General features: G+C 48.1%; 1 protein-coding gene across 1 annotated transcript in view; it reads right to left on the bottom strand.

Annotated features, from left to right (window-relative positions):
• Window positions 1-15,445, bottom strand: part of CAPN2 (calpain 2) — a 48,695-nt gene extending 33,250 nt beyond the window's left edge. The window contains exons 1-2 of the mRNA XM_037510273.2: window positions 15,020-15,445; window positions 10,064-10,133 (exon numbers count right to left, since the gene is read on the bottom strand). Coding sequence (XP_037366170.1) covers window positions 10,064-10,133; window positions 15,020-15,256 — 307 coding nt within the window. The 5' untranslated portion in view covers window positions 15,257-15,445. The remainder of the gene's footprint in view (window positions 1-10,063; window positions 10,134-15,019) is intronic.
• Between the last annotated feature and the right edge of the window lie 9,544 nt (window positions 15,446-24,989).

Below are 24,989 nucleotides of genomic sequence, written 5' to 3'. Positions count from 1 at the left end.
GAGCCTTCTTATCCTTTTTTTTTTTTTTAAGATTTATTTATTTATTTATACAAGCACTGGGTACAGTCAGAAGCCAAGAGGGTGAGAGAATTCACCAGAGTCAGAGCGGGGAACAGAACAGGCAGACCGACGAAACACACTGCTGAGGGGAGCAGTGGGCGGCAGAAGAGGTCTGCGTGCCATGTGGGACCCTCACCCGGTGGCCGGGGATCGAACTGGCGCTGTAGAGGCTGCGGGCAGCTTCACAACCCAGCGCTCAACTGCTGCGCCACTGAGGAGGCCCCCTTCTTATCCTTTCACCTTCTACACCAGACCATCCAGGTACTTGTACTTTCCAGAATGAGCTGTTTCCTGCCGAGGATGTGGGTACTCTGGTCCCTGCTTCCTCTGCCCCACACTTTCCCTCATCTCTCTTATTTGTCATCCAGTCCCAGCCTCTGCAGGGGGTGAGGACGAGTAGGGCCCTCTTTGCCCCTTTTGTCCCCCCTCCCATGTCCTCACAGTGTGTCCTGGCTGACCCCTCTTATAGCATGATAAAAACCTAGATTTAATTTATTCATTTTATCATTTCTGCCACTGGGATGTCACCTCCCTGAGGGCAGGGCCTCTGGCAATATCTGGAGTGGACAAGAGACAAGCAGATGTTCCAGCAAGAGTTCATTTGAGAGTTAACAGGGAGCAGGAGGAGAAGGAGGGTTGGCAAGGGATTAAAAACCCAGAACGGAGAGGATTGGATGAATATGAGACAAGAGCCTTGTGTTTTGAGAAAGGACTGCATTTAATTTTGTTTCTTTTTTCTAAAGTACCAGTCCACTGACCTTCCTATAATAGTCACTCAGTAAAGCTGGCTGAAAGGAAGCAGTGAGGTAATTGGCTGAACTGAGTGGACAGGGCCGCAGGCCTGGCAGGCTCTAAGGCATGGCTGGTGGAAAGAGTCCTGAGGCTGGCAGGATCAGCCTGGCTGGTTCAGTCTCCCAGCATATTGGAAGGTCCCAGCGAATAGACCCACCCCATCTACGATGGAGTAATGACCAAGCAGCCTTGGGTCACTATTAGTGAAGGACAAGAAGTTCATTATTCAAAGGGGAAGAAACTCAGCATCTTCTAATAATGGCGGCTACAGTAGTTCTGGTTTCACATGCTCTTCTAGAACCTTGCCTGACCACACAGGGAAATGGAACCTCCATCCCTCCCCTTGCACCTGGATGGGCTTCCTTCTGTCTCAATGAGCAGGGTGGGGCAGAAGAGATAGGACATGCCTTCCAAGGCTTACTTATCTAAGATGAAACAGCTTCCCAGCCCTCTAGTTAGGGCTTGTGCCGCTGTGCAAGAGACTCAGCTACCCTCATGTTTCCATGGAACAGGCCACATAAGTGGTGGAGAGACCCTAGAACCCCAAGTGATCCAACCTCCAGCCCAGGCACCAAGTATGTGGGTGAGGGGCCTTCCTTCAGTTACCCCTGATCCCTACCCTGTGTGACTGCAACCACGTGAGACACCCTGAGAGAGGCACCCGGCTGAGCCCAGTCCTCCTCAAATCCATGAAAAAGAATGAGAAAATGCTGTTGCAAGTCATTAATTTTGGGGATCAGATACAGGGAACTTCTGGCCAAGGTCAGCAGATGAATCTGCTAACAGTCTGCCCTTCTGGGCGGTGCCAGGAGGAGAGCAGAGCCGACACGGAGAAATGCCAGGGCAGATGCCACGCCAAGAGCCCAGACGCTCAGTCACTCTGGGGTCCCCAGGGGCACAGGACCTGAGATGTGCTCGACACACCTCTGGGAAGCTATGAGATAGCAGGCCTGCTGGGGGTGGGGAGGAACCTCAGAGAGCAGCAGGGAGGGTGACCTCCTCCTCAGCTGCACCCCCTCCCTGGATGTGGAAGGGCAGAGCACCTCTCCCACAAGGCCAAGCATCCCAGAAATGCCACCCTGTCTGAGCGCTCTGCGTTTTTTTCTCCTTTGCTGCGATGTTTGCTCCCAACTGTGGCCAGGACAGGGACCGTACTGGAAGGTGTATGAGGCTGGCTTTCAGCCACCCACCTGCAATTACATGGTCCCCCCCCCCCCGCCCCGATCCTTTTTATGGGTCCCAGCCAATGTTTGGTAACCCGATGCCCAGAGATCACCTCCCATCCCCTCATGGTACAGGATGTTTCAATCCCCCACTCACTGCCCATCTCCAGTGGATTTGCCAACCCCACTGTTCTCCTCCCCTCCCCCTGGGGAGTTCTGGCAATGTCTGGGGACATTTTTGGTTAGCATGCCTGAAGAGGGGGAGAGCTAGTGGGCAGAAGCCAGAAACACTGCCATGTGTCCTAAAGCACCCAGACACTCCCACAAGGAAGAATTACCAAACACCACAGTGCCGAGCTCAGGAATCCTACTCTGTTTCAAATTTTCCTTGCCCTGTGTCTACTCCTTCAATTCTTTGTTCTTTGCCTTCCTGGGTCTATGATAACCAGACCAGCACAATGGGGCTATTTCTGCAAAGCATGACCTTTCCTGGAACACTGGTGTCTTAACATTCTCTGACAAACCCAACATCACAGACATGATATCACGCTCACAAGGCCTCAGCCCCAGAGGGACAGGAGACAAGCTCTCAGGCCCTGTAGTGCCAGCCTTGGAAGGGAGGGGACCGATGTCCAGGAAGCCCAGAGGAGCCGCCGGGAGGGGAGTATCAAGAGGAAGCACACACCCTGCCCGCAGCCCAGGCTGCTGAGGAGGTGCTGGTGAGTCACAGGGCCACCCCTTCTGCGACTGTGTCATGGCCTGGCAGCAGCCCAGAAAAGGATACCCTCAAAAGGAACTCCCCACACACATAATCAGATCTCATTTCTATCAGGGTTGGGCCAGGGTGTGTGTGTGGCGGGGGGGTGGGGGTGTGGAGGTGGGGGTGTGTGCATGTGTGTGTGTGTAAGATTCTCTGCTCTAACCCCATGTCTTGGATAGAAACCCTCAGTCTCCTTCCATGAACTACACACAGAACTGGGAATAAAAGCAAACTACCCACACACAGTCCCCTTTCCCTTCCTTTCCCTCGCTGCTCCTGCTGGAGCCCTGAAGGGAGAAGTCGGGAGATGCAGATGCTGAGGCCTGAGGTTCACCCTCCAACACTCTGAGCTCAGGAGCCCTATCGGACTCTCAGAGGGAGCCTGTCTGGCAGCTGAGCCCTGTCCTGTTCTCAGTGGCACCTTAGGTGAGGAGGTTGTAGATTCATCTTCGGGACTGACCCCACTGATCCATGGCTCCTCAGCCACTATCTGATAAAGTCTTTGTATCTGCCAGATTCCAGCAGACGTGTCTCCTCATGGCTGCCTGTCCTTCCTTTCTAATTCAGATCTCTGATCCCTGCCACCCTCACAGGCCCCCACAGCAGGGGAGGAGGTGCAGCTTGCCAGGCCGCCAGCTCTGGCCCTAAATTCTTATTTCTTGAAAGTCACCTTCCTAGAGGAACCAGCTGGAGAGCATCTATTTCACAGACTTCCTGGGGGGCATTCACAGTGAGGAATTAAAGGGAAAAGTCTCACTGTGGCTGGAGCAGCAAAAGGCAGAGAAACATCACATCATTTCACAAGAGTGACTAGCGGGGATTTTCTCACTGTCATCCCAATGCCCAGAGAGATGGCGAAGCCACGGGGGACCCTGGGTCCCAAAGGCACCTTTAGTGTTTACTGATCTTAACATTCGACACCTCATTGTTTCCGCTTCACAGATGGGCGAGAGGAAGCCGTGGCTGAATCATGGCAGGGGCACTGGAGATGACTTATATGTGCTGGGAGAGGAGAGCCCAAGAACTTGGCACCAAAGTCTGGGCTTTTGGGAGAAATACCAAAAGCGACAGTCACAGCAAGAGCCCTGGAAGTTGGGACAGAGATTTAAACTGAGGTTCCTGAGCTTTGCCCTGAACATCACCATCTCCTGACACCTCCTCGCACTTCAGTTGATGCCAATGTCCAGTGACAGAGCTGGACCCACTCAGGTATTCGGGACATGGCACATGCTCCACCTCACCTCCCCAATTCCACTTGACAACTTCCCTCAAGCCAAACTCTCCCCAAAGGTGACTTCCTGTGCGTTTATTAAATCCTCCTGCAAGTCAGCCTCCGGTACTCTGAGTGGTAGGTGCCCGACTTCATTCCATCCTCACAGCCCTAGGAGGACCATTATCACCATGGGGTGGATGAGCAAACTCAGGCTGGAAGAGGATAACGATTCACTCAAAGTGACAGGGCCAGGAGGTGGGAGAACCCGGGGATGCCAGAGTCCTTACTCTTGACCCCGCTACTCACAGATATTTACTGACGCGGGTGCCTTGCTTGGCTGTGAGTGGAGAAACACAGGCCTGAGAGGACCGTCCCACCCTACAGAGCAAAGGATGGATGACTAGATTTCCACCCTCGGTGGGCTGCTGCGCAGTCTAATGCAGAAGCCACAACACACTTGCGGCTACTTAACATTAACATTTAATGCAATTAAAATGTAGTTCCTTGGTGGTATTACACTTCAGGCGATACAAGTGGCCAGCAGCTAGCACATAGGATGGTACAGAGCAGACATTTCTCTCATTGCTAAAGTTGTTGGACAGAGCTGCCCACTAACCACCTGCTGGCCAGGCCACCTGATCTGGGGCCATCCAGAAACACCGACTACCCTCATCCTGGGGTTCCATCACTCATACTGGTCTAGCCAGGACCTCACAGACCCCAAGGAACATGGTCCTTCATTTCTGAAATCCTAGGATGGGGGTGAGATGAAATCCTAGGGGATGAGACACTTTCTGTGGCTGATGCTGTTGAAGGACGGATGAGACTAACTTGAGACCCTGCTGTGGGGCTGTTATTGCTGACACATGAGCTGAAGCCCGGTGGGTGGAGATGCGGAGGTGGGTAGCATATTTTAGAGTCACAGAATGTCAGAAGTGGTGGGGCCTTAGGAAATCAGATCCATTCCCCTCATCTCAGAGAGAGACGGCCTGTCTTTGGGAGCACTAGGACCGGCAAAAAAGTTCCACTGTGCTCTGTAGAGCAGTCTGGGAGACTAAACTCCCTCTGGGCACCAGCAGCTTCAGAGAACAATATAGGGGAAGTGTGGGGGGGATTCTTTCAGGGCGGGCCCTATCATGCCTACTCCTGAGGAAGCAGGAGGGACAGCCATGGAGAGATCTGTCCTTTAGATCTTGAATTAGGCTGTACCCCCACTGAGTGGTGGGCAAGGCTGGGGGGCAGGCAGGAGCCTCTGGGTCAAACAGCAGAGCTTGCGATTCATCCCTGGCCTGCTTGTGGCCTGTGTAGCAGGGAAAGGACCTGGGAGCACAGGCAGCAGCCCCAGGGAGACAAGCTGTGAAAGAGCACTGAAACCAGAAGAGAAGCTGAGAGGAAACGATGACTCATGGGCACAGCATCAGTTCCAGGAGTGGGGGAGAGGCTGCTGGAGGGGAAGGGTGGGGCTGGTGGTGGAAGGATTTCTTTTAAGAGAGAGAAAAGACTATTTACTTTTTCCATCAGACCGGCTAACGTAATAAATATTTTCTTATTTATTTATTTAGTTTTTAATAACATGCACTCATTTTTTAAAGGCGCCCATAGAGGGGCATCCTACAAAATCTGGACTATGGTCTCCATTACTCCACAAATTTAAAACAGTTCTAAGAATTTCTATAACTTTTTCTATTACATTTTTCATCTTCTTTTACATATATTATCTTCTCTTCTATTTCTCCTTCCTCCGAGTGCTAATAATCTGTGTTTCCCTTAGGAAGCCACGTTTTCTTGAGAGTACCAAGTTTGCCCTTTTCCTCCTTGGCTCTTCATCCTCGGATGATGAGTGTTTAGAGCAAAGATCAGGTTTCCAATCCAGCTTATTTCCTTCTCCTTCTTTTCTCTCCCAGCCTCATTCTCTTGTATGATTTGGCAAAGAGGCTTCTTATATAGTTGGACCCAATAGCCATAGCCCCTTAGATTTCTGTAGGATTCTAGAGTTTGCCAACTGTGTTGCCAAATTAATCTTATTTTCACCACTGTCCTGGGCAGGAGGATTATCATTATTACCATTTTGCAGGGGAGGAAACTGAGGCTCAGAGTGCTTGGGTGACCTGCCCAGTCACCCAGGCCTGTAGGCCAAGGAGCAGCAGGACCTGGAAACTTCTTTCCCACTCTCTGATGAGCTAGGCTGTGGGGAGGGGCATCCTATAGCCAAACACCTCCCAGTCAGTGTTCCAGGGGCCAACTCTTTGACTCCTGGGGGGCAGAGGCAGGGTGACCCACCACTGAGAGGCCCGGAGATCATTTACCAGGTTATCATGAAATAGAGCTGTGCTGTTTCAACAACTCTGACAGCACTGGAAGCCTTAAGTCCTCCCCAAGCTAGCCAAGGGCCTGGGGGGCATCAAACCAGAAGGGCTGCCTTTCCCTGAAGCTGTGAGGGCTGCAGTAGTGGGGGAGGGGGAGGGAAGAGGGGTGCTGGTGGAATGGACATTGGAGAGAGCTCAGTGAAAACCACATGTAGGAGGAGCAGCTTTTGAATTTCCTGGACCTCTGGGGACACCCAAGTGGCAATCACCTGTAAAAACAGGTTGCAACTAGCAATTCCAGAACCATATTTAGCTGTGGGGTCAGCCCAGTGGGGGCACATCGTGGGTCTTTAGCCCTTCCTCCAGATGGGCAGAATATTCTCTATTCTTAACCCACCAAGGTCTGTAGTGCAGGGGGCTCCTAGTTAGAGAAGTTCTGCAGAAGTAGTCTGAATAACTTTGTGAGGCTTCAAGCTAAGTCTGTGCACAAGCCGTTGCTGGCAGCACTGTAAAGGCAGACGGGCACGGGAGCAGGCATGGGGGAAGTCCAGGTCGGAGGGTGGCACTGCCCAGGTTCACTGAGTGGGCTGAGTAGGTCTCAGGACAAGAAACATGGACAGAGAAAATGAATTTGGTTTTGAGACACATTCCCTTAACACAGCCCGGCAACTCAGAGGGAGTCTGGGATTATGAAGAACACAGAAGAGTTAAAATTCAGATCAGAGGGGCCTCCCTGGTGGGGCAAGGGGTTAAGACACAGCACTATGAAGCTATCCTCAGCCACCACTGCAGCACGAGTTTGATCCCTGGCCAGGGAGGTGACCCACATGGCACAGCAGACCTCTCCTGACTCGCCTGCTGCTCCCCTCAGCAGTGTATTTCAGAGTAGATCCACCTGCTCTGTTCCCCACTCTGTCTCTGGTGACTCCTCTCATCCCCCACACCTCTGTTCTGTACCCCAGTTCTGGTATACATAAATAAATAAATCCTTAAAAAAATTCAGATCAGGGACCTCCCCAGTGGCGCAGCGGTTGAGCGCTGGGTTGCGAAGCTGCCCGCAGCCTCTGAAGCGCCGGTTCGATCCCCGGCTGCTCCCCGGCCACCAGAGGAGGGTCCCACCTGGCGCGCAGACCTCTCCTGCCGCCCGCTGCTCCCCTCAGCAGTGTACTTCGGCCCTTCTGCCTGCTCTGCTCCCTGCTCTGGCTCTGGTGAATTCTCTCACCCTCCTGCGCTTCTGACTGTACCCAGTGCTTGTATAAATAAATAAAATAAATAAATAAAAATAAATCTTTGAAAAAAAAATTCAGATCAGAGCTCTTTGGCAGTTCTTGCTTGTAAAAAGTACAGCTGCCCCCGGCCCCCATCTTGCCTTCCCAGTCGCCCACCATCAGTTTTCTTATCTGCATAGTGGGGATGAAAATAATAACTTCAGAATTGGGATGACTGCAAGAGAGAATGCAGTGAAAAACAAAAGATGAAATTCAACTTTAGTGTCCATAAATAAAGTTTTACTAAAACAAAAAAATGTTGTATGAGTTGCACACCTTTGTATAAGTGACAGGTCCATGCCTCCATTCTATGTGAGATAAACAAAGAACTGCAGGTGCCATAACCCACATGCTGTGCCAAGCAACAGGGAAGGCTTTAGAGGAGCTGACTGCCATACCTTAGATTACTGAGGTCACCTCACTGACTTCCATCTCTCAAATTTTTAGAAGAGACTGAGAATCCAAGTGGTGACTTGCCCAAGGTCTCCCAACCAAGAGCCAAGCCTGGACTCATATCTCTGGACATGTGGCTGGATGCCCCTGCCACAGTTCCTGATGCTTCCGAAGCTGCTGGGACTTAGTGACAGACAGCAGTCCATCACTACCCTGTGCCCAGAAGCCCAAATAAGGGTGAGAGTTCAGTAAACCACATTCCATAGGCTGCAATCTAACCAGAATCCGCCTAAATAAAAGGCCAAGAAAACAAAATGGACAATGAGGCTTAAAAAACCTTAGATATTACAGGCCAGTTACTAGGAAATTTGAGTAAGACTTACATTTAATCTTCTATTTGATATGCTGTACATCATGGGGAATTTCCCCTGTCGCCTCTCCACATGGCCTGGTAGTACTTAAATAGCACTTAAGTCCTATATTTGTTACTTGTAGTTGGGCCCTTAAGATGTTGGTCAACTTTGAAGTGAATGTTTGGTCGAGGTGTGGTACTTAGCCTAACTGAGGAGTAAATCCACATGTGTCCTGGTGTGCTTGTCTCCGCATTCTCTACAGCCCCCAAGGTTGTTCAATTTCTCTATCAACTCCTAACCCTGTTAAATTCCATTCTCTCTAACGAACATTCTCTCTAGCGACTTTTCGAGAGCATCTACTTCAGGTGCTCAAGGGTCCCTGGACTTCTATTGTTTGTGGGGGAGAGTCAGGAAATGGGAGATATGCTTTCTGCTGGTAAGAATGTACTCCGGCATCTCTGGTATCTGCACACAGAGACATTGCTTCACCGGGGCTTGCCTGCCTAGCCTGGGTCATGTTCTCTGCGAGAGGAATTTCTGCAGTGTGCACAGCCTAATGATTCACACAGCTGCCCCGACATCCCTCAGAAGTTGAAAATTTTCCAGGCCCCTTTATAGGGAGTTCAGCTCTGGGGTTAAACACACAGCTAGAGTCAGACTGTCTGTATTTATATACCAGGCCCCACTGCAGCTGTGAGCTTAAACAAGTTACTCCCAGGATCTTGGTGTCCTCCTTATAAGGTGGGCTTGATTACATTTCCTTAGAGATTTTGCAAGAATAGATTAGTAACTGATACACAGTACAGAGTCAATAAATATGAGCTGTTCTTATTCAGAGTATCAGAACCTCTATGAGGTGGGCCAGGGAAGGAGGTACAATTCAAGTTGATCAATTTTGATAATGATGATCTGGTTTGGGAACCAAATTGACGCTAATGTCAGGAAACAAGATTTTGGTTTATTGGAGCAAACAACCTGCTCCAGTGATCATGGACCTGCATTTAGTAGAGTAAGGAAAAAACAGTGTATTCTCTGAGAATCTAAAATAATGGTCACAGGCCAACTATTGAGACTGCTTCACAGAAGTTGGAGGAGTTTTCACACCAAAGCTGAAGACCCCATAGATTCTAGTTCTCAGCAGGCACTATATCCAGAAACAAATAAGCAAGCAAAGTTTCCGATCCTCGCAGTCCAGCTTCTCCAGCTAACCTTAATTAGAAGAATATCACCACTGCTTCTACAACATTCTAAACACTGCTGTGATGCCACTGGCCACTGTCCGGCAAACACGCCATGGCCACTGCCCTGGGCCTCTAACTTGCTCTCACAGCCAGCAGCGAGCACCAGGGTTTCCTCTTCCTTCACACTGAGTCACCATCCCCTGTCCTGAACCCCAGAGAACTAACGGTTCACTGCTGCCACTGGCCTGGGGGAGTCCTCCCATCTGGCCTCAGCCCAGAGAGGGCCACTGGTAATAGAATCCCCAAGAGATACAGAGCCCGAAGTGTGGCTGAAATTGGAAGCCCCTCAGTCCTCTAGTGGGAGCATCTTTGTAAGCTCAACAACCAGCCCATAGCAGCGGACACAGGAGGCCCACTGTGTCCTTTGGGGACAAGAAACTCCAGGAAACTTCTGGAAATGGAAATCACCAAGCTGCTTGGGAAGAGAGAGCAGCCAGAGAGGATCCCTCAGCCCTTCCACTCACAACCTGCAGCCAAGACCCTGCTGCCAGCTCTGGATGCTGGCATCACTCACCTAGGGCTCCTTGGCAGATGTCTGTGCGGGTGGCTCCTCCAACAATAAACTGGGGATCGTCGCAGATCTCCTAGAACAAGAACCACAAAGTGCTGTCAATCCAGTAGGCACGTGTCTTTGTAGTTAGGACACCTCAGTTTCCACTGGGCTCCCTTCTCTCCCTTGCCCTCCCCTGTAGGAAAAGTTCTGCAGTTACAGTTAGACTGCATCCAGTCCTTCCCTGACCCCTGATCCAAGGGTGCTAAAAGGTGATGGGGGACATCCCTGGCTAAGAAGGGCAGTCATTGGACTCCTACATTCCCAACTACTTAGAGTGTACTTTATTGTGCTCCTTCCGAGGACCACAGCAACACCAAGTCCAGCCTTCTCTGCTGGGTATTGAGACCACCCACACTGGAGCTGCCCTGCCCACTATACTAGCCCCGCTCCTCTGCTCCTGCATGTCAGCTGATTTGTCTGTATGGAATTCTTCTCTTTTCCACCCTAGCTCTCCTTTTCCATAGCTTACCATGTTTCAAGACTCACTTAAGTCTTGCCACCCCCTCCAAGAAGGCCTCCTTTACAGTGGAACCCTGAGCCAACTCTTTGATTCTGAGTCCCAGAGGATCTGTTCTCTGCAATTTGATATTTAGTTGTGCACTGCCTGATGGCTATCACTCTGTCTTCCTAACACTTAGGTGCTTCTTGAGGAAAGGGGATGTCTCCAGCCTTCTGAATTCTCCCACAGGACCACAGAGCATCCATACATTGCGTCAATACTGAACCCTGTGCTTTGGTCATGTAGCCCTCTCAGGCACACAAGATGGGTGCTGTCCCCATTTTACAGGTAAGGAAACAGGCCAAGGAGGTACAGCAGTGTATCCAAAGTTACACTGCTCCTAAGTTACAGATTGCACTGGGGTTTGAACTTACTGTGTGTCTGCTCTTTCTACTCCTCCTGCTGGTAAGTGAAAAGCCTCTAAGGGTGTTAAAGCCCCAAGCCTGTCCCACAAGCAGACTGACAGAAGGCAACCTAGAACAGTTCGGGGCCCTTTGAGTGTTTCCTGATTCTGAAGAGGTCCACCCCAAAGCCTAAATTAGGGCCTAAATCTGGCCCTCTCTCAACTTGGGCAACTGTGGTTTGTAGGAGCCCTGCTCCACACCTCTTGGTCACCACCTAACTCTAACAGAAGTTTCTCCTGGGCGAGCGCCTATCCGTCTGGCTTTGACTGTAGCAGCTCCCCAGGAAGCACAAACTAACACAGCACATTCCTTCTATGTGCTGTGTGGTCACCTCCCTGTTCAGGTTGGTCTGCTCGGGGCGTGACAGACACCAAGAAATGCTTTTCTGTTGAGGCAAACAAAGCCAACTTTGGCTGAGGCCCACCAGCCAAACACTGAGCCAATGGGACGGACAGGGTTTGGTGCTGGGAGTGCAAGAATCATATTACTAACTCCCAATGCACCAGGCACTGACTCCAGAAGGATTTTTCCATTATGTTTCAGAAATTTTCTGTCTTTGGCAGCCTCTCCATAGACGGTCCAGTTCAGGATGGCACTTGGAGACATTTCAGAAAATTGTGCTGTGCATAGCACGCAGGGGATGGAAGTAAATACAGAATGTAACAGCCAGAGGAGTGGGCTAGAGGGCTTGAGTTTTGCATTCAGACCAGCTGGGTTTGAATCCTGGCCCTGCCACTTCTCCCATGGGTTCTATGACGCTGGCAGGTTACTGCACTTTCTAAGTCTGTTTCCTCATCTATAAAATGGGGATGGTGATGTGCCGACCAGATAGGGCTGTTGTGAGGATGAAAGGAAATTACTGGGTATTAAATGTGCACTCCATAAAAGCAACCTATTATTATTTTTGAAGAATAATGATGATAATAATCACTGAACTCGGAGGCAGGTGATGCAGGTTGGAAGTTGAGTTCAGTTAGCTGAGCTCCTCAGAGGCTTGGCTGTCTCAGGGAAAAATGGAAAGGAACACCACTTGCCTGTTCCTGACAGGGCCATCCTCATGCTCCCACCTGAGAGCGCTGTACTGGTGCTCCGACCTGATGGTGCTGACCTTGGGAGCTTCTCTCTCTCCTCACCCTGCCAGGCACCACCCTGGGCATCTCTGTGACGTAGCCATTTCCTCTTCTGCCCCTTTCCCATCCCTGGCACAGTTCTGTTTTCAATGTTGCAAAATCCTCTGAGGAACATCAGTCCCTCCTGCCTTCCCTGCAGGCCCTCCCCTTCCTTGAGACCCTGTTTCACTTTTTCCTCCCTGCCTTTGTCTTTGATCCTTTCCTCTCCAGTGACTCAATATATAACGCATTTGCGTTTTCATCTAAAAAAAGTCTCTCAAACCAGCTGCTGCTGTCTCTTTCTCTCTGCATACACACACACACACACACACACACACACACTCTGATGCGATCAGCTGCTCCCATTCTTCAGTTCTAGTTTCTAATGTGGAATCTGTAGCAAGCTGGCTTCTACCTCACCTTCCCATTTAGATCCTCTCTTCAAGTCACCAATCACTTGTTAATGTCCTGAGTGTGTGTGGGGGGGAGGGTCTGCCCCCAACAACAGTGTGTCTGAGAAGGTGGGATGGAGGCAGAGGGGCAGTCATAAGTTGTGGGTCTAAACACAGGCTGGACACAGCCCTCACTCCACCTATATGAGCTAATATTTAACCTGGGTCTCAATTTCTTTAACTGCTGGATGGGAACATAATAGCCACAGTTCCCTGGTTGAGCAGTGCACAGCCTGCCCACCTTGAGCATTGGCCCTGAGATGGCTTGAGATCTCCATTTCCCCATCTGGAGATTTCAGGGGACTTTGCAACTATTGGGTAACCTGTCTGTCTCCCCCCACTAGCCCCTAAAGTCTTCAGAGGAAGAAACTATGTGCACTGGGCCTGGCAGATAGAGGTATTCAATAAATGCTTACTGAATAAATGAAAGCATAAGTAAATGAGTGTGCAAATTCATTTTGTAAGCTGTAAAGTGAGTACATTCTTTTGTTTACCATGTTTCACAACCAACGTTTTATTTGAGGTTCATTACAATTCTGCATTCTCTCAGCCCACAGCTACTCACATTTTGCTCTCAGATGTATCATAAACACTTAAGACAGAGCCTGGCATATAATAGGCACTCAATAAATACTGTTGAATGAATGAATGCATACAGTGGAAGGGCACTAATGGTGCTAGGCACTGGGGATATACTGATAAAGAATATGCACATGTCCTTGTAGTTCAATAGAAAGTACAAAGATAGATAGTTATTGATAGGATTGGTGTGGTAAAGAAAAGGAAAGCCAGGCTAAGTTTCTCACAGGCAAGCAATTTACTGCATTCATGGCGGAGGTTCGCTGACCCCCGCAGGGGTCAGAGAAATCGTACCCATTTGGGGATAAGGGCAAGCTTTTATAGGGCAGAGTCTGGCCTTGGAGGAAGGCGGAGAATGCGGAGTCAAAGTTGCTTTTCAAAGAATTTTTTCTCTTGGAACTGGCTGTTCTTTCAACGCTGCTTATCAGGGTCCCGTGCAAACTGGGCAGAGCCGGCTCCCAGGAAGCAGGTGGCAGCAGTTTCAAACTCCCCACCTCTGAACTCCATCTCTGCCCTGGCCTCACCTCGACCTTACAGTTATGAAAGCACTATGAAGAAAATTAGCAGAGTTCAGTGATAAAGAAAAACAAGATGGCGAGAGGGCTGCTACAATTGGTCAGAAAGATGTCTCTGGGGAAGGATCATTGGACACGTCCCAAAGAATGAGAGTGAGTCACACTCCTGGAAATCAGGCAAGAATTGTCCATGGCAGGTGAGAAGGCCCAAGGCAGGAAGGAACTGGGTGCCTTGAGAAACTGAAAGGCGGCTGGACCTTGTGGACCAGTGAAGAGAGGAAAGCATTTAACCATCTCCTCTTCTAGATGAAGAAGCAGAGGCAGAGAGGGTAAATGGCTTGGGCAGACTGGTAAGCTACCAACTCAAGTTCTCCCAGCCAAGGCACCTCCTACTGCACTTGCTGCCTTTGGGCTGGGTTTAGTGTAACAGAAGGTGACCCGGAGGCTCTGAGGCGTGAAAGCCAGGCAGGGATGCTTATTTTCATAACAGGAATCCAGAGGTTGGACTGCCCAGGAAGTCATGTTTAAGTTTGGAAAGGGAAGCGCCATCAGGTGTCCTGAGCAAGGGAAGCCAGCAGGGGTTCCGCCAGAAACAATATGGACAACTAAGTCAGTGAGGAGACAGTCCTGAGACCTGCCAACGGAGAGACAGACAGTGGGGTGTGTGTGGGGGGAAGGGGTTGAGGTGGATAGGAGAGGCGCAGGGGCCCCTGAGTTCCCCTGAGATTCCGGGCCAGCAGAATGAGGAGAAACTGAATCCTTATTGCAGTTTCTGTCCTTAATCACCAGCGTTAACAGGAAGCGGTCTCTCCAGTTCCCATTTGGAAAAATAAATAGGAAACTCTATTGCATAAATCCAACCATGACTGAGTGACAAAGCGACCAGGCTGTGGACTTGCCTCCTCCCTGAAGCAGCTGGAACCCGAGTTAGAGATTAACTTTTCCTAGGCGTGTATCACCTCCCACCCTCCTTGCCCCACAGACCCCCCACCCCACCCCACCCACTCTCTCTCTATGGAGTGCACTCAAAGTTCCCCCAGGGCCCCGGCGGGCCTGCTCCCGGGCTTTGCGGGCGTCTGGCGCCTCGGCCAGTCCGGGGGCAGCGCTGAGTGGAAGAGCCCCGACGCGGGCTCCGAGGCCGCGGCCAGCGGGGAGCCTCCCGGCCCGGCCGCCCGCAGAGTAACTGGGCGGCAAAGCGCAGGGAGAGGGAGCGCGCGCGCGGGGACCGGGTGCCCTGGGCGCGCGCGGGCTCTGCGCCGCGGTCCTCCCGCCGCCGGCCCCGGGCACTCGGTGGCCCGGAGGCCTGAGCGCCCGCGGCCCCCACGCCCGCCCGCCCCGGCATCCTGCCGCGCTCCCTACCGTGGGCCGCTTCCACTCGATGCCCCGAGTCTTGCTGGAGTGGGGTCCCAGCTCCTTGAAGCCCAGGGAAGAAGGGATGGCCGGGAAGGAGGGGTCCTGGAAGAGCGCCCCGGCCTCCAAGCACTGGTCCCGCAGCACCTCGTAGTCCTGGTTGAGGTACTTGATGGCCTTCTCGTGCGACCCCAGCCCCTCGGCAGCCTCCCTGTCCTTTACCAGCTTGTACGCGATCCCCGCCATGGTGCGCGGCGCGGGCTGCAGGGGAGCGAGCGGCGGGCCGGGCGCGGGCGCAGGAGGGGCGCGGGCGCAGGAGGGGTGCGGCAGGGCCCGATCCGCCGCTGGACTGCGCTGCGCCGGGCCGGCGGGTGAGTCACCCGCGGGAAGCGCCCTCCGCCGCGGGGTGTGGCCTCGGCGCGGCCTGCTCGGCACCCGGCCGGCCGCCCCGGGTCTGCAGTGCGCCGGCCGCCGGCGGCCGCGGGCCGGTGCTGCCACCTGCGGACAGCCCCGGGATGGGCCTCTCGTCTGGGTGGAGAAGTTGGGTGGCAAACAGAAAGGCCTTAGGCAATGCCTCCCTCCCCCCTCCAGGGGAAGAAGGGTCAAAGTTGACTTAAGTGGAGCTATTTAAAGATGGGGCAGGGACAGCCACTCCAGAGGCATTACAAGAATAGGACCAAGAAGCCAGAAGGAGAATATCCCGTCTGAAAGGTCTGCTAAAAACGAACCTTTGCCTACTGTTACCCTGTGACCCGTCAGCTTCGCCAATCCATGAAGTGCCAGTCTAACCTTGTTTGTCGGCAGCAGTTACCTCATCCTCTCTTTCCATAAAAATCCCTGCCTTTCCCCCCTCCTCAGGACACTATTTGGATTTCTACAGAAAGCTGTGCTCCTCGAATTATATTCTTTGATCCCAAATAAACCCTTAGTTACCTCTCATTTTGGTTCGTTAGTTTAGGTTGACAGAAGGGTGAAACCGAAGGCTGGGCACTATGACTCTCCAGGAAACACCCTGTGAGTCAGTAGATGAGGCGGTGAGGTTCAGGAGATTAAATTGGCGGCCTCATTGGGTCCCGGAATTGATGCCGCTTTCCTAAGGGCTGTGCATACTTATTTAACCCTCCCAGCGACTCTGTAAGAAGGTGATGGTACTTTACACCTGCAATCCGTTTTACAGACGAGAAACCTGAGCATTCCCCAGTGTCCCACAACTAGTCACAGGCAGAAAAGGATTCTGAGTCCCCAAGGTCTGCTATAATTATCATGCTATTGATCAGCTGTTTGATCACACATAGAGTTGCCAGACGTGGCAAATAAAAATGTATTTTTTATTTGCAGTTAAATGTGAATTTCAGATAAACACCAATAATTTTCTTGCAGCAAAAGCAGGTCCCAAATGTTGCATGGGGACATACTTACACTAAAAATATTAGTCCTTGTTTATCTGAAACTTGCACTTAACTTGGAGGAGTGAGTCAATATTGGTGAAACACTTAGAAAAGTGTCTGTGTTAGTTGTCACTGTGACTACTCTGTTAGAGTGATGCATGAAATTCCAATTAGATTGAAGGACTCAGCCTTCCTTCCTTCCCCATACTACATGGAAGAATTTGTGTTTCGGTGGAAAACTATGCATAGTTTTGAATGTGCCTTAATGAATGTGCCTTCTCCACCCCACTCCAGTGGATACTTGACAATATCTCAAGACATTTTTTGTTGTTGTGACTGGGGAATAGAGTGCTCCTGGCCTCCACTGGGTAGAAGTCAGTTATGCTTCTAAGTCTCTAACAGTACCAGGGACAGTCCCAGCAACACAAGATGATCTGGTCCAAGATGTGCGTAGTACCCAGGTTAAAGAAACCCTGGTTTAGAGTTCCTCCTTCAAGTTGTCTAATTCTCGCACTTGCTTTTCAATAATTTTCCTGTAGGTATGCAAATGAATTCTGTTCAACAGAGGGACTTCTCTCCCCACACCAGAGGCCAATTTTTGCCACCTTCATTTCAATATTCTTTGCTTCATTAACTCTGGCCGCCTTTGACTTCTTCTTTGAACCAGTTATAGCATCTGCTTAGTTGCCTCATTTAATTAATGAATAAATGAAAAATTTTAAATGTGTATTTTATAGTGTGAATGTCATAATATTATAGGTATGGATTGCAGAGAAAGTGGCATTTATTGATCTTAAAGGTAATTTGAGATTTGAATATTCAGGATTTTTCTGTGAAACAATGACCTGTCACAAAAAACTTAAAAGTCTTTGGAATTAAAAAAAAAAAAATCCTGGGTGTCCTAAGAAATGCTAGGTGAAGCTCAGTCACATGGCCAGGGTATCAGAGATCTGTAGTGGTTTGTGCCTTTGAGCAATGCCTTTGTGCTATTTGAGCTATTTGTGCCTTTGAGCTATTTAACAACTATGTAAGTTGCAGAAAATTGATAGCAATGCAAATAATTCTTGCCCAAATATATGCAAATGGATTTTCTCTGGTGACTGTTGCATGGGAGGGCTGTTGCACTCTTACTGCCTGTTGCTCCCCAGATCCTAAATATCTTGGCTGCTAGGAGGGAGTGAGGATATGTGAATTGCATTTGGCATGTTAAGGTAATGTTTCTCCACCCCTCCAGTAGAAGGCAGCTCTTGCTTGCAGCTTCTGTAGCCAGTTGCTTCCTGGTGCTTTTCCTGATGGATTTGCTGGCAGTCTGCTTTGTATGAGCCATGAGATAGAGGCCACCTTACTTTCTCCCCTTCTCTGAACACAACTAGAGTATGTTTAACACACTCGCCAAGTGGTTCTGAAACTCAGTCAAGTCGGAGAACACCTGACCTCTTAACTACAACTAGTGATGTTGTGCTGTCAGTGTCACAAAGGGCAGTAATCCATATGACCCAGCTAGAACGACCATACAAATATTTTTTATGTTAAATTAAAATCTGTACCCCTTTAAGTTCATTGTTAGTCCCAGTTTTCCTTCTGGCGCAACCCAGAATTGAAGACACTCTCCATTCTTCACGACAATCTGTAAACAGTCAGGTTAGCACCAAGTGCACAGAATCCCAAGAAAAGTATCTCCATTTTCTATAAATACTTCTCAACCATGTTATTTATTTTACCATCACCCATTAAGAGCCTATAATGTGCAAATGACATAAAAAAGGCTAAGGCTGTCCACTACTAAAAGTTACTTTTTGAAAGAGTAAAATAATCTCTCATGTAAGTATAAATATATGTCACATATTCTATTTAGCTCATTTATGAATGAGGGAATCAACAAGTATTGTTCAAAGGTTATCCAAAAGAGCAGCCTATTAGAATAAGGGATTGAATTTGTTAATTGATGCAAACCCAAGGGAAAGAAGCAGTTTGATGAAATCTAAAAGACCTACTTCAACAACACCTGAATGATAAGGAAGCAAAACAGCCTTGTTACGGATATGGAAAAAGCTTGAGTGGTCTGAATAGAAGATCAAGCCACTCCAGCATTCCCTTAAGCCAAAACCTAATCCAGAGCAAGGCCCTAACTCTTTTTAGTTCTATGAAGACTAAGAGAGGTGAGGAAGCTGCAGAAGAAAAGTTTGAAGCTAGCAGAGATTGGCGAAAGGAAAGAAACCATCTCCATAACAAAAAAGTATAAAGTGAAGCAGCAAGTGCTGATAGAGACTGTAGCAAGTTATCCAGAAGGGCTCTAGCTGAGATCATTGAGGAAGATGGCTACACTAAACAACAGGTTTTCAACACAGACAAGATAGTCTTCTATTGGAAGAAGTACAGGATTTTCATAGCTAAAGAGAAGTCAATGCCTGCTTCAAAGCGTCAAAGGACAGGCTTTGTTAGGGGCTAATGCACCTGATAATTTTAATTAAGCCAATATTCATTGACCATCCCCCAAATCTTAGGATCCTTCAGTCTGATGCTAAGTCACCTTTGCCTCTGTGCCAGAAAAAAAATTATTCCTTTCAAAATATTAATGCTCTTTGATAATATACCACTTTCATGAGAGGAAAAAGATCAGTGCAACAAACTTCATTATTACCTAATTTTAAGAAACGGTCACAGTCAATTGAACCCTCAACAGCCACCACCCTGATCAATCAGCAGCCATTATTATTGAGGTCAAACCCTTCACTAGCAAAAATACTATGATTTGTTGAAGGCTCAGATGATGGTTAACATTTTTCAGCAATAAAGTATTTTAAAATTAAGATATATACATTGCTCCCCACCACATAATTCTATTGCACACTTAGTAATGTATACATAACTAATATATACACTAGGAAACCAAAAATTCACGATTCACTTAACTACAATATTTGCTTTATTGCAATGGTCTGGAACCAAACCTGCAATCTCTCCAACGTGTGCCTGCAAAGTCTTCCTTACCTAAGTCTAGATTTGTTTTTATTGACATCTTCCATCTCCATCTCCATACCAAGCCTGGGTATGCTGCCTGATGGGCCTGTGTCCACCACCAGGCTCTGCTTCCTGCATCCTTGGATAAAATGGGGATTCATTTTCTGGTGCAAGGGTTTCATGAAACCATCACAACTAAGAACAGAGGAAGAAGAGGCCTTTCTGGAAGCTGCTAATTTTTCTGCCATTTTTCCACTGAGCTCATCCCAATCTCTTCTGGGCTCTGCGCTCTTGGTAGAAAGCTTGTCTACCTGCCCAGTGTGGCAGAGCAGCTAGGAGTGCTCAGACTTCTGCCAGTGTATTTAAGAGCAGCACATCCCTGGGGGAAGTACCTCCTTCCAGGCAGGCAACTGAAATTCCCCTCTTAGCTGCAAAGGACTAGACAAGCAGCCCTATCGTAGCAGTCATATCAGAAGCTTCATGCAACCCTGGGGCAGAAGAGCTTCCTGGCTCACCCTCATACACACAGTGATCATCACCACCTTTGGACAAGGTCCAGTTCTTAAAACTGAATAAACACTGTTCTTTATGCTATTCAAAGCTTCCCACACAATGCTAGCTCACCGGACTGCACAACATCTCATCTTTATCTGGCCACACAGTCCCTTTCACAGACCACACAGCACAGACAGGCAGAATGCAGACAGCATGCCACAGGCTTCAGTGGGTGAATCTGCCTAGAGTGAGTCACCCAGCCCTAAGGACAGTAAGTGAGTCAGAAGCAGCTCTCTCTCTCTCTCTCTCTCTCTCTCTCTCTGTGTGTGTGTGTGTGTGTGTGTGTGTGTGTGTGTGTGTGTGTATAGGAGGGGAAGCAAGAGAATGAATTAGAGTGTGTCTTGGCAGGCCATATCAAGGGGATCTCTTCTTGTAGCATTTTTCTTTACAGGATTTTCTCCAAAAGATAAGGAAAGAAAACATCTAGCCACACCTACTCCATTGCTCTAGATGTCTGAGGCATCAGAGGCGCATCTGTAGGTTCTGAGGTTCCACTGGATGCTTTCTTTTTAATTGAGCATCTCCTTGTGCTAAGCACTTAGCTCCAGGCTTTATGAACATTTGCCCCTTTAAGCTTCACTGTCAGATTTTATTTCCTTATTTCATAATTGAGGAAACAGAGACCCAGCAAAGCTGCATCCAGTGTGTGGTAGAACAAAATCAAGGCACACGAATCCTTGACATGTGGTGCCCACCGAAAGGACAACCACAGGGAGCATGCTATTCTCCTCTGGACGGAGTGCCGGCACCAAGTGAGTGAGCTCAAGTGCCGGCACCAAGGGGTGCTGGGAGAGGTGGGAGTCCATCCTAATTTCAACCAGCAGTCCACTCACATCCCCAACACCAAAAATATATTTCTAAGTCAGAACAGGGGACTTAATAAGCAAAAACTGCCAAAGACCAGCCTCGGCAAAATGTCATATCAGGAGTCCCTGATAGGATGAGACGTCGTTGGCAAAACTTAAGGGCTAAGGGGAAGGGGATGAGGTAGTGAGGAGACACTGACACTAGATGAGGTGCAAGTGTATTCTACTGAGGGACTCAGCAGTTCTTTTTTTTTTTTTTTTTTTTTTTTTTTTCAAATATTAAATTTTTATTTTTATATTCCCCCATACAATTGCAAACGCCCCATTCTGACCCCAATCCTTCCCCTCCCGCCCCCCACCCCCCAAAAAGTGTCTCTGGTTCATAGTTTTTGTTGATTTTGATTTTCACTTTCTTATATTCATTTTCCTGGTCCCTTATTTAAGTTTTCTAGATTCCTGCTATGAGTGAGACCATCCGGTATTTTTCTTTTTCTTTTTGGCTTATTTCGCTGAGCATGATCCCTTCCAGTGCCATCCATGTTGCTGCAAATGGCATGTGTTTATCTTTTTTGAATGCTGAGTAATATTCCATGGTATATATGTACCACATCTTCTTGATCCAGTCATCTATTTTTGGGCATTTGGGTTGTTTCCAAAGCTTAGCTATTGTAAACAGTGCTGCTATAAACATAGGAGTGCAGGTGCTCTTTGGAATTGATGTTTCTGTGTCCTTTGGGTAAATACCTAGGAGTGGAATTGCTGGATCATATGGAAGCTCTATGTTTAGTAGGTCCAGAAATCTCCACACAGCTCTCCATAGTGGTTGGACCAGTTTGCACTCCCACCAACAGTGCACAAGAGTTCCTTTTTCTCCACATCCTCGCCAACATTTGTTGTTGCTAGTTTTTTTAATATGTGCCATTCTCACTGGTGTGAGATGGTATCTCATGGTAGTTTTGATTTGCATTTCCCTGATTACAAGTGATGTTGAACATTTTTTCATATGTCTGTTGGCCATTTGCATTTCCTCTTCAGAGAAGTTTCTTTTTAGCTCTTCTGCCCATTTTTTGACTGGATTATTTTCTTTGTTGTTGCTGAGTCTCATCAGCTCTTTATTCATTTTTTGCAAGCAGTGAGATGAGATCATCATATGCATAGAAGCAAAGCAGAAACAATCAGTGCATTCTTTTCCCATAGACTTTTGGCTGCTGCGGGTCTCAGCAAGATGGTAGCCTTCAAGGTTAATAGATAAAAAACTAAATCTTACACTAAATCTTATTATTTTAGCTTAGACAATTACCTAAGACAATTGATAGCGGTCGGTATACTCCTATCAGCTAAAGCCTAAGCATCAAAAGATTTTTTATTGGCATGTGCCGGGGACCAGCCTCCAGCAAAATGTCGTGTCAGGGGTTCCTGAAAGGATGAGACGGCCTCGGCGACCTGTAAGGGGCTGAAACTTAAGGGCTGAAGGGAAGGGGATGAGGTAGTGAGGAGACACTAACACTTGGATGAGGTGCAAGGATCTTCTGCCGAGAGACTCAGCAGGTCTTTATTTATTCATTTTTAGTAAGCAAAAAAAAAAATACATTGTCATGTGTAAAGCAGAAACAATTAGTGTATTTTATTCCCATGGACTACTGGCTCCTACGGGTTCCAGCTAGACGGTAGCCTTCAAGGTTAATAGATAAAAAACCAGACCTAACACTAAAACTTATTTTTTCAGCTAGACAATTATCTAAGACAGTGGATAGCCGCCAGTGCATCCCTATCAGCGAAAGCCTAAGCATCAAAAGACTATTTTATTCACATGGCCTTCAGTCAAAGACCAGCTGCTACTCAGCTATCAGAACTTTTTCTACCTACAAACTTCTTTACACAGTTAACTTCATTTAAAAACTTTCCTAAGAAACTTCTAAATAAAAAGGAAACTTCTAAAAAAACAAAAGAAGGATTTACTATAATTGTTATGCTGGATTGCTTGTCAGATATATACAATAAATTGTCTCCCATTGTTAATTGGGCCGAATTGTGTAGCAACTAATTTCTAAACAGGTAATTTTCCATGCCAACTGCTTGCAGTCTGCTGATACATATAATTTATAGCCTAATGTACTTTTTGGGAAATTTTGTCTCTCTTTATGACCAAGAACAAAAAATGAAGGAATGTTAGATCTTCAGCCCCACGGTGTGAGGCACAAGGAATCTTCAGCCCCATGGTGTGAGGCCCTTTACTTTCGCTGCTTGCCAGTGTCTTATCTGGCTGGGGCATCAAGGCCTCCTGCAGCAGGCATGGCCTTAAGCTGGAGACCAGCTGCTTTCTGGTTATCAGTTAACAGGGTTTTCTACCTAGAAACTTTTTGACACAATTAACTTCTTTTAAAAACTTTCTTAAGAAACTTCTAAAAAAAAGAAAAAGAAGGACTTACTATAATCGTTGTCCCCCATTGCTTGTTAGGCATGTCTATGTATAAAAATTATTTCCCATTGTCTGGTGGGCCAAATTGTTCAGTGTTCTAATTGTTAAGCAGGTAATTTTCCATGCCATGTGCTTACAATATTCTGATACACATACTTTATTGCCCAATGTATTTTCTGAGAGGTTTTTCTCTTTTTATGACCAAGAACAAAAAACAAAGGGATATATATAGGTTATAGATTAATCTTCAGTCCCACGGTGTGAGTGACAAGGAATCTTCAGCCCCACGGTGTGAGGCTCTTTGGAAATCTTCCGCCCCACCATGTGAGGCCCTTTTTCTTCAGCCCCATGGTGTGAGGCTTTTTGAGCTTTGGCCCCATGGTGTGAAGCCCTTTTCTTAGCTGCTTGCCAGTGTCTTGTCTGGCTGGGGCAACAAGGCCCCCTGCAGCAAAAAACAATTTCAAGACAAGCTCCAAGTCATCCCTCACACATACACTTCATCTACCATGCACATACTCATCTCTTAAGTCCTTCTTACATTGAAATTCTAAAACTGCCTCAGATAGATGCTCAAATTCACCTGGTAAGAAGGTAGAGCTGCCACTGTGCTCACACTAGCCTCCCAAGTCTGCAGTCTTGGTGGTCTCTGCATGATTTTGCCCCCAACATCCTGGGAACCAATTTCCTAGTGCTGTTCAGCAGCAGTTCAACAATAGTAAGACTTAGAGGTACTCATGTACATTGTGTAACTGGACTTGGAGTATATGACTCTGTCTGGTTGCTCTGTTTCATTCAGCCAATTCCATCACCTTCCTCAGCCAAATCAATTAGCAGCCTTATTACCAAGGAATGAAATTGAAAATACTCAGTAACCTCTGTGGCCCCAGAAACCCACCCTTGGAAGGGATGGGAAGCCTCTGCTGTTAGACCCTAATCCTTTAATGGGTATCTGGGGATGGGGTGTGAATTGCAGAGAAGAGAGGCAAGGTGCTAGAACAGTGAGGGGCATGTATGGGGCTGAGACTGCCAAATACCAATCTGGCTGTTATGTGGGAGAGCCACCAACTCTGTCCCCTCATCACTTTGAATTTCCACACATCCCTACACTCTGTTGCATTTGTTTATGGCAAGGTAGACACATTTCAGTAGTTTCTCCTCTATGCAATGTTATATTCTGGGGTCAGGTACCCTCCAGGAAGCTAATGTCAAAGTTAGAAGTACAGGAGATTGATTGGGGGTAAGGCCTGTGAATAAAGTAGAGAGGGCAGAGGAGGCAGTGGTGAGAGTTCTTTATATCACCAGGCAGGTCTGATACCTGAGAAGAGAGAGAAAAAGATGATGAGGTAGGTAGAGCCTCTGCTGACCCACTGGGAACCGCAGAGCAAAGCCGGCCTGTTAGAGGTCTGCATGGGCCTAAGGGTTGGCTTAAGACTTCTGCTGTGTTGTCATTGGCTGAAGAGGCCTGGGGAGAGTGTCCTCACTTGACTTTGCACACATATATATATATATATATATATATATATATATATATATATTCTTATTTTTTTACATCGTTCATTTTTGTTCAGTGTTTGATTTCTTCCCTCAGGTGTAGTCCCCATAAAATTCCCACCACCACATCACCCATGAAGCACCCACCTTTGTCTCTTGCTTTGCACATAATTGTTAATTTAATTCTCACAATGAGCTGACCAGATCCGTGGTCCTTGCTATTTGTGTTCTTTTCACATTTATAGATAAGGAAGCTGAGGCACTGGGTTCAAATGTCTTGCACAAGATTGTTTAGCCAGTGAGGTGTGGAGTTAGAATTTGAACATGAGGCCACATTTGGAAAGCTCGGCCCTAGACGC

Source organism: Talpa occidentalis, unplaced genomic scaffold, assembly GCF_014898055.3.
Source record: "Talpa occidentalis isolate TD23 unplaced genomic scaffold, MPIMG_talOcc4v2.1 talOcc4.14, whole genome shotgun sequence".
Taxonomy (NCBI): Eukaryota; Metazoa; Chordata; class Mammalia; order Eulipotyphla; family Talpidae; genus Talpa; species Talpa occidentalis.
Note: the sequence above shows the minus strand (reverse complement) of the source record. Positions and strands in the feature narration are given on the sequence as shown.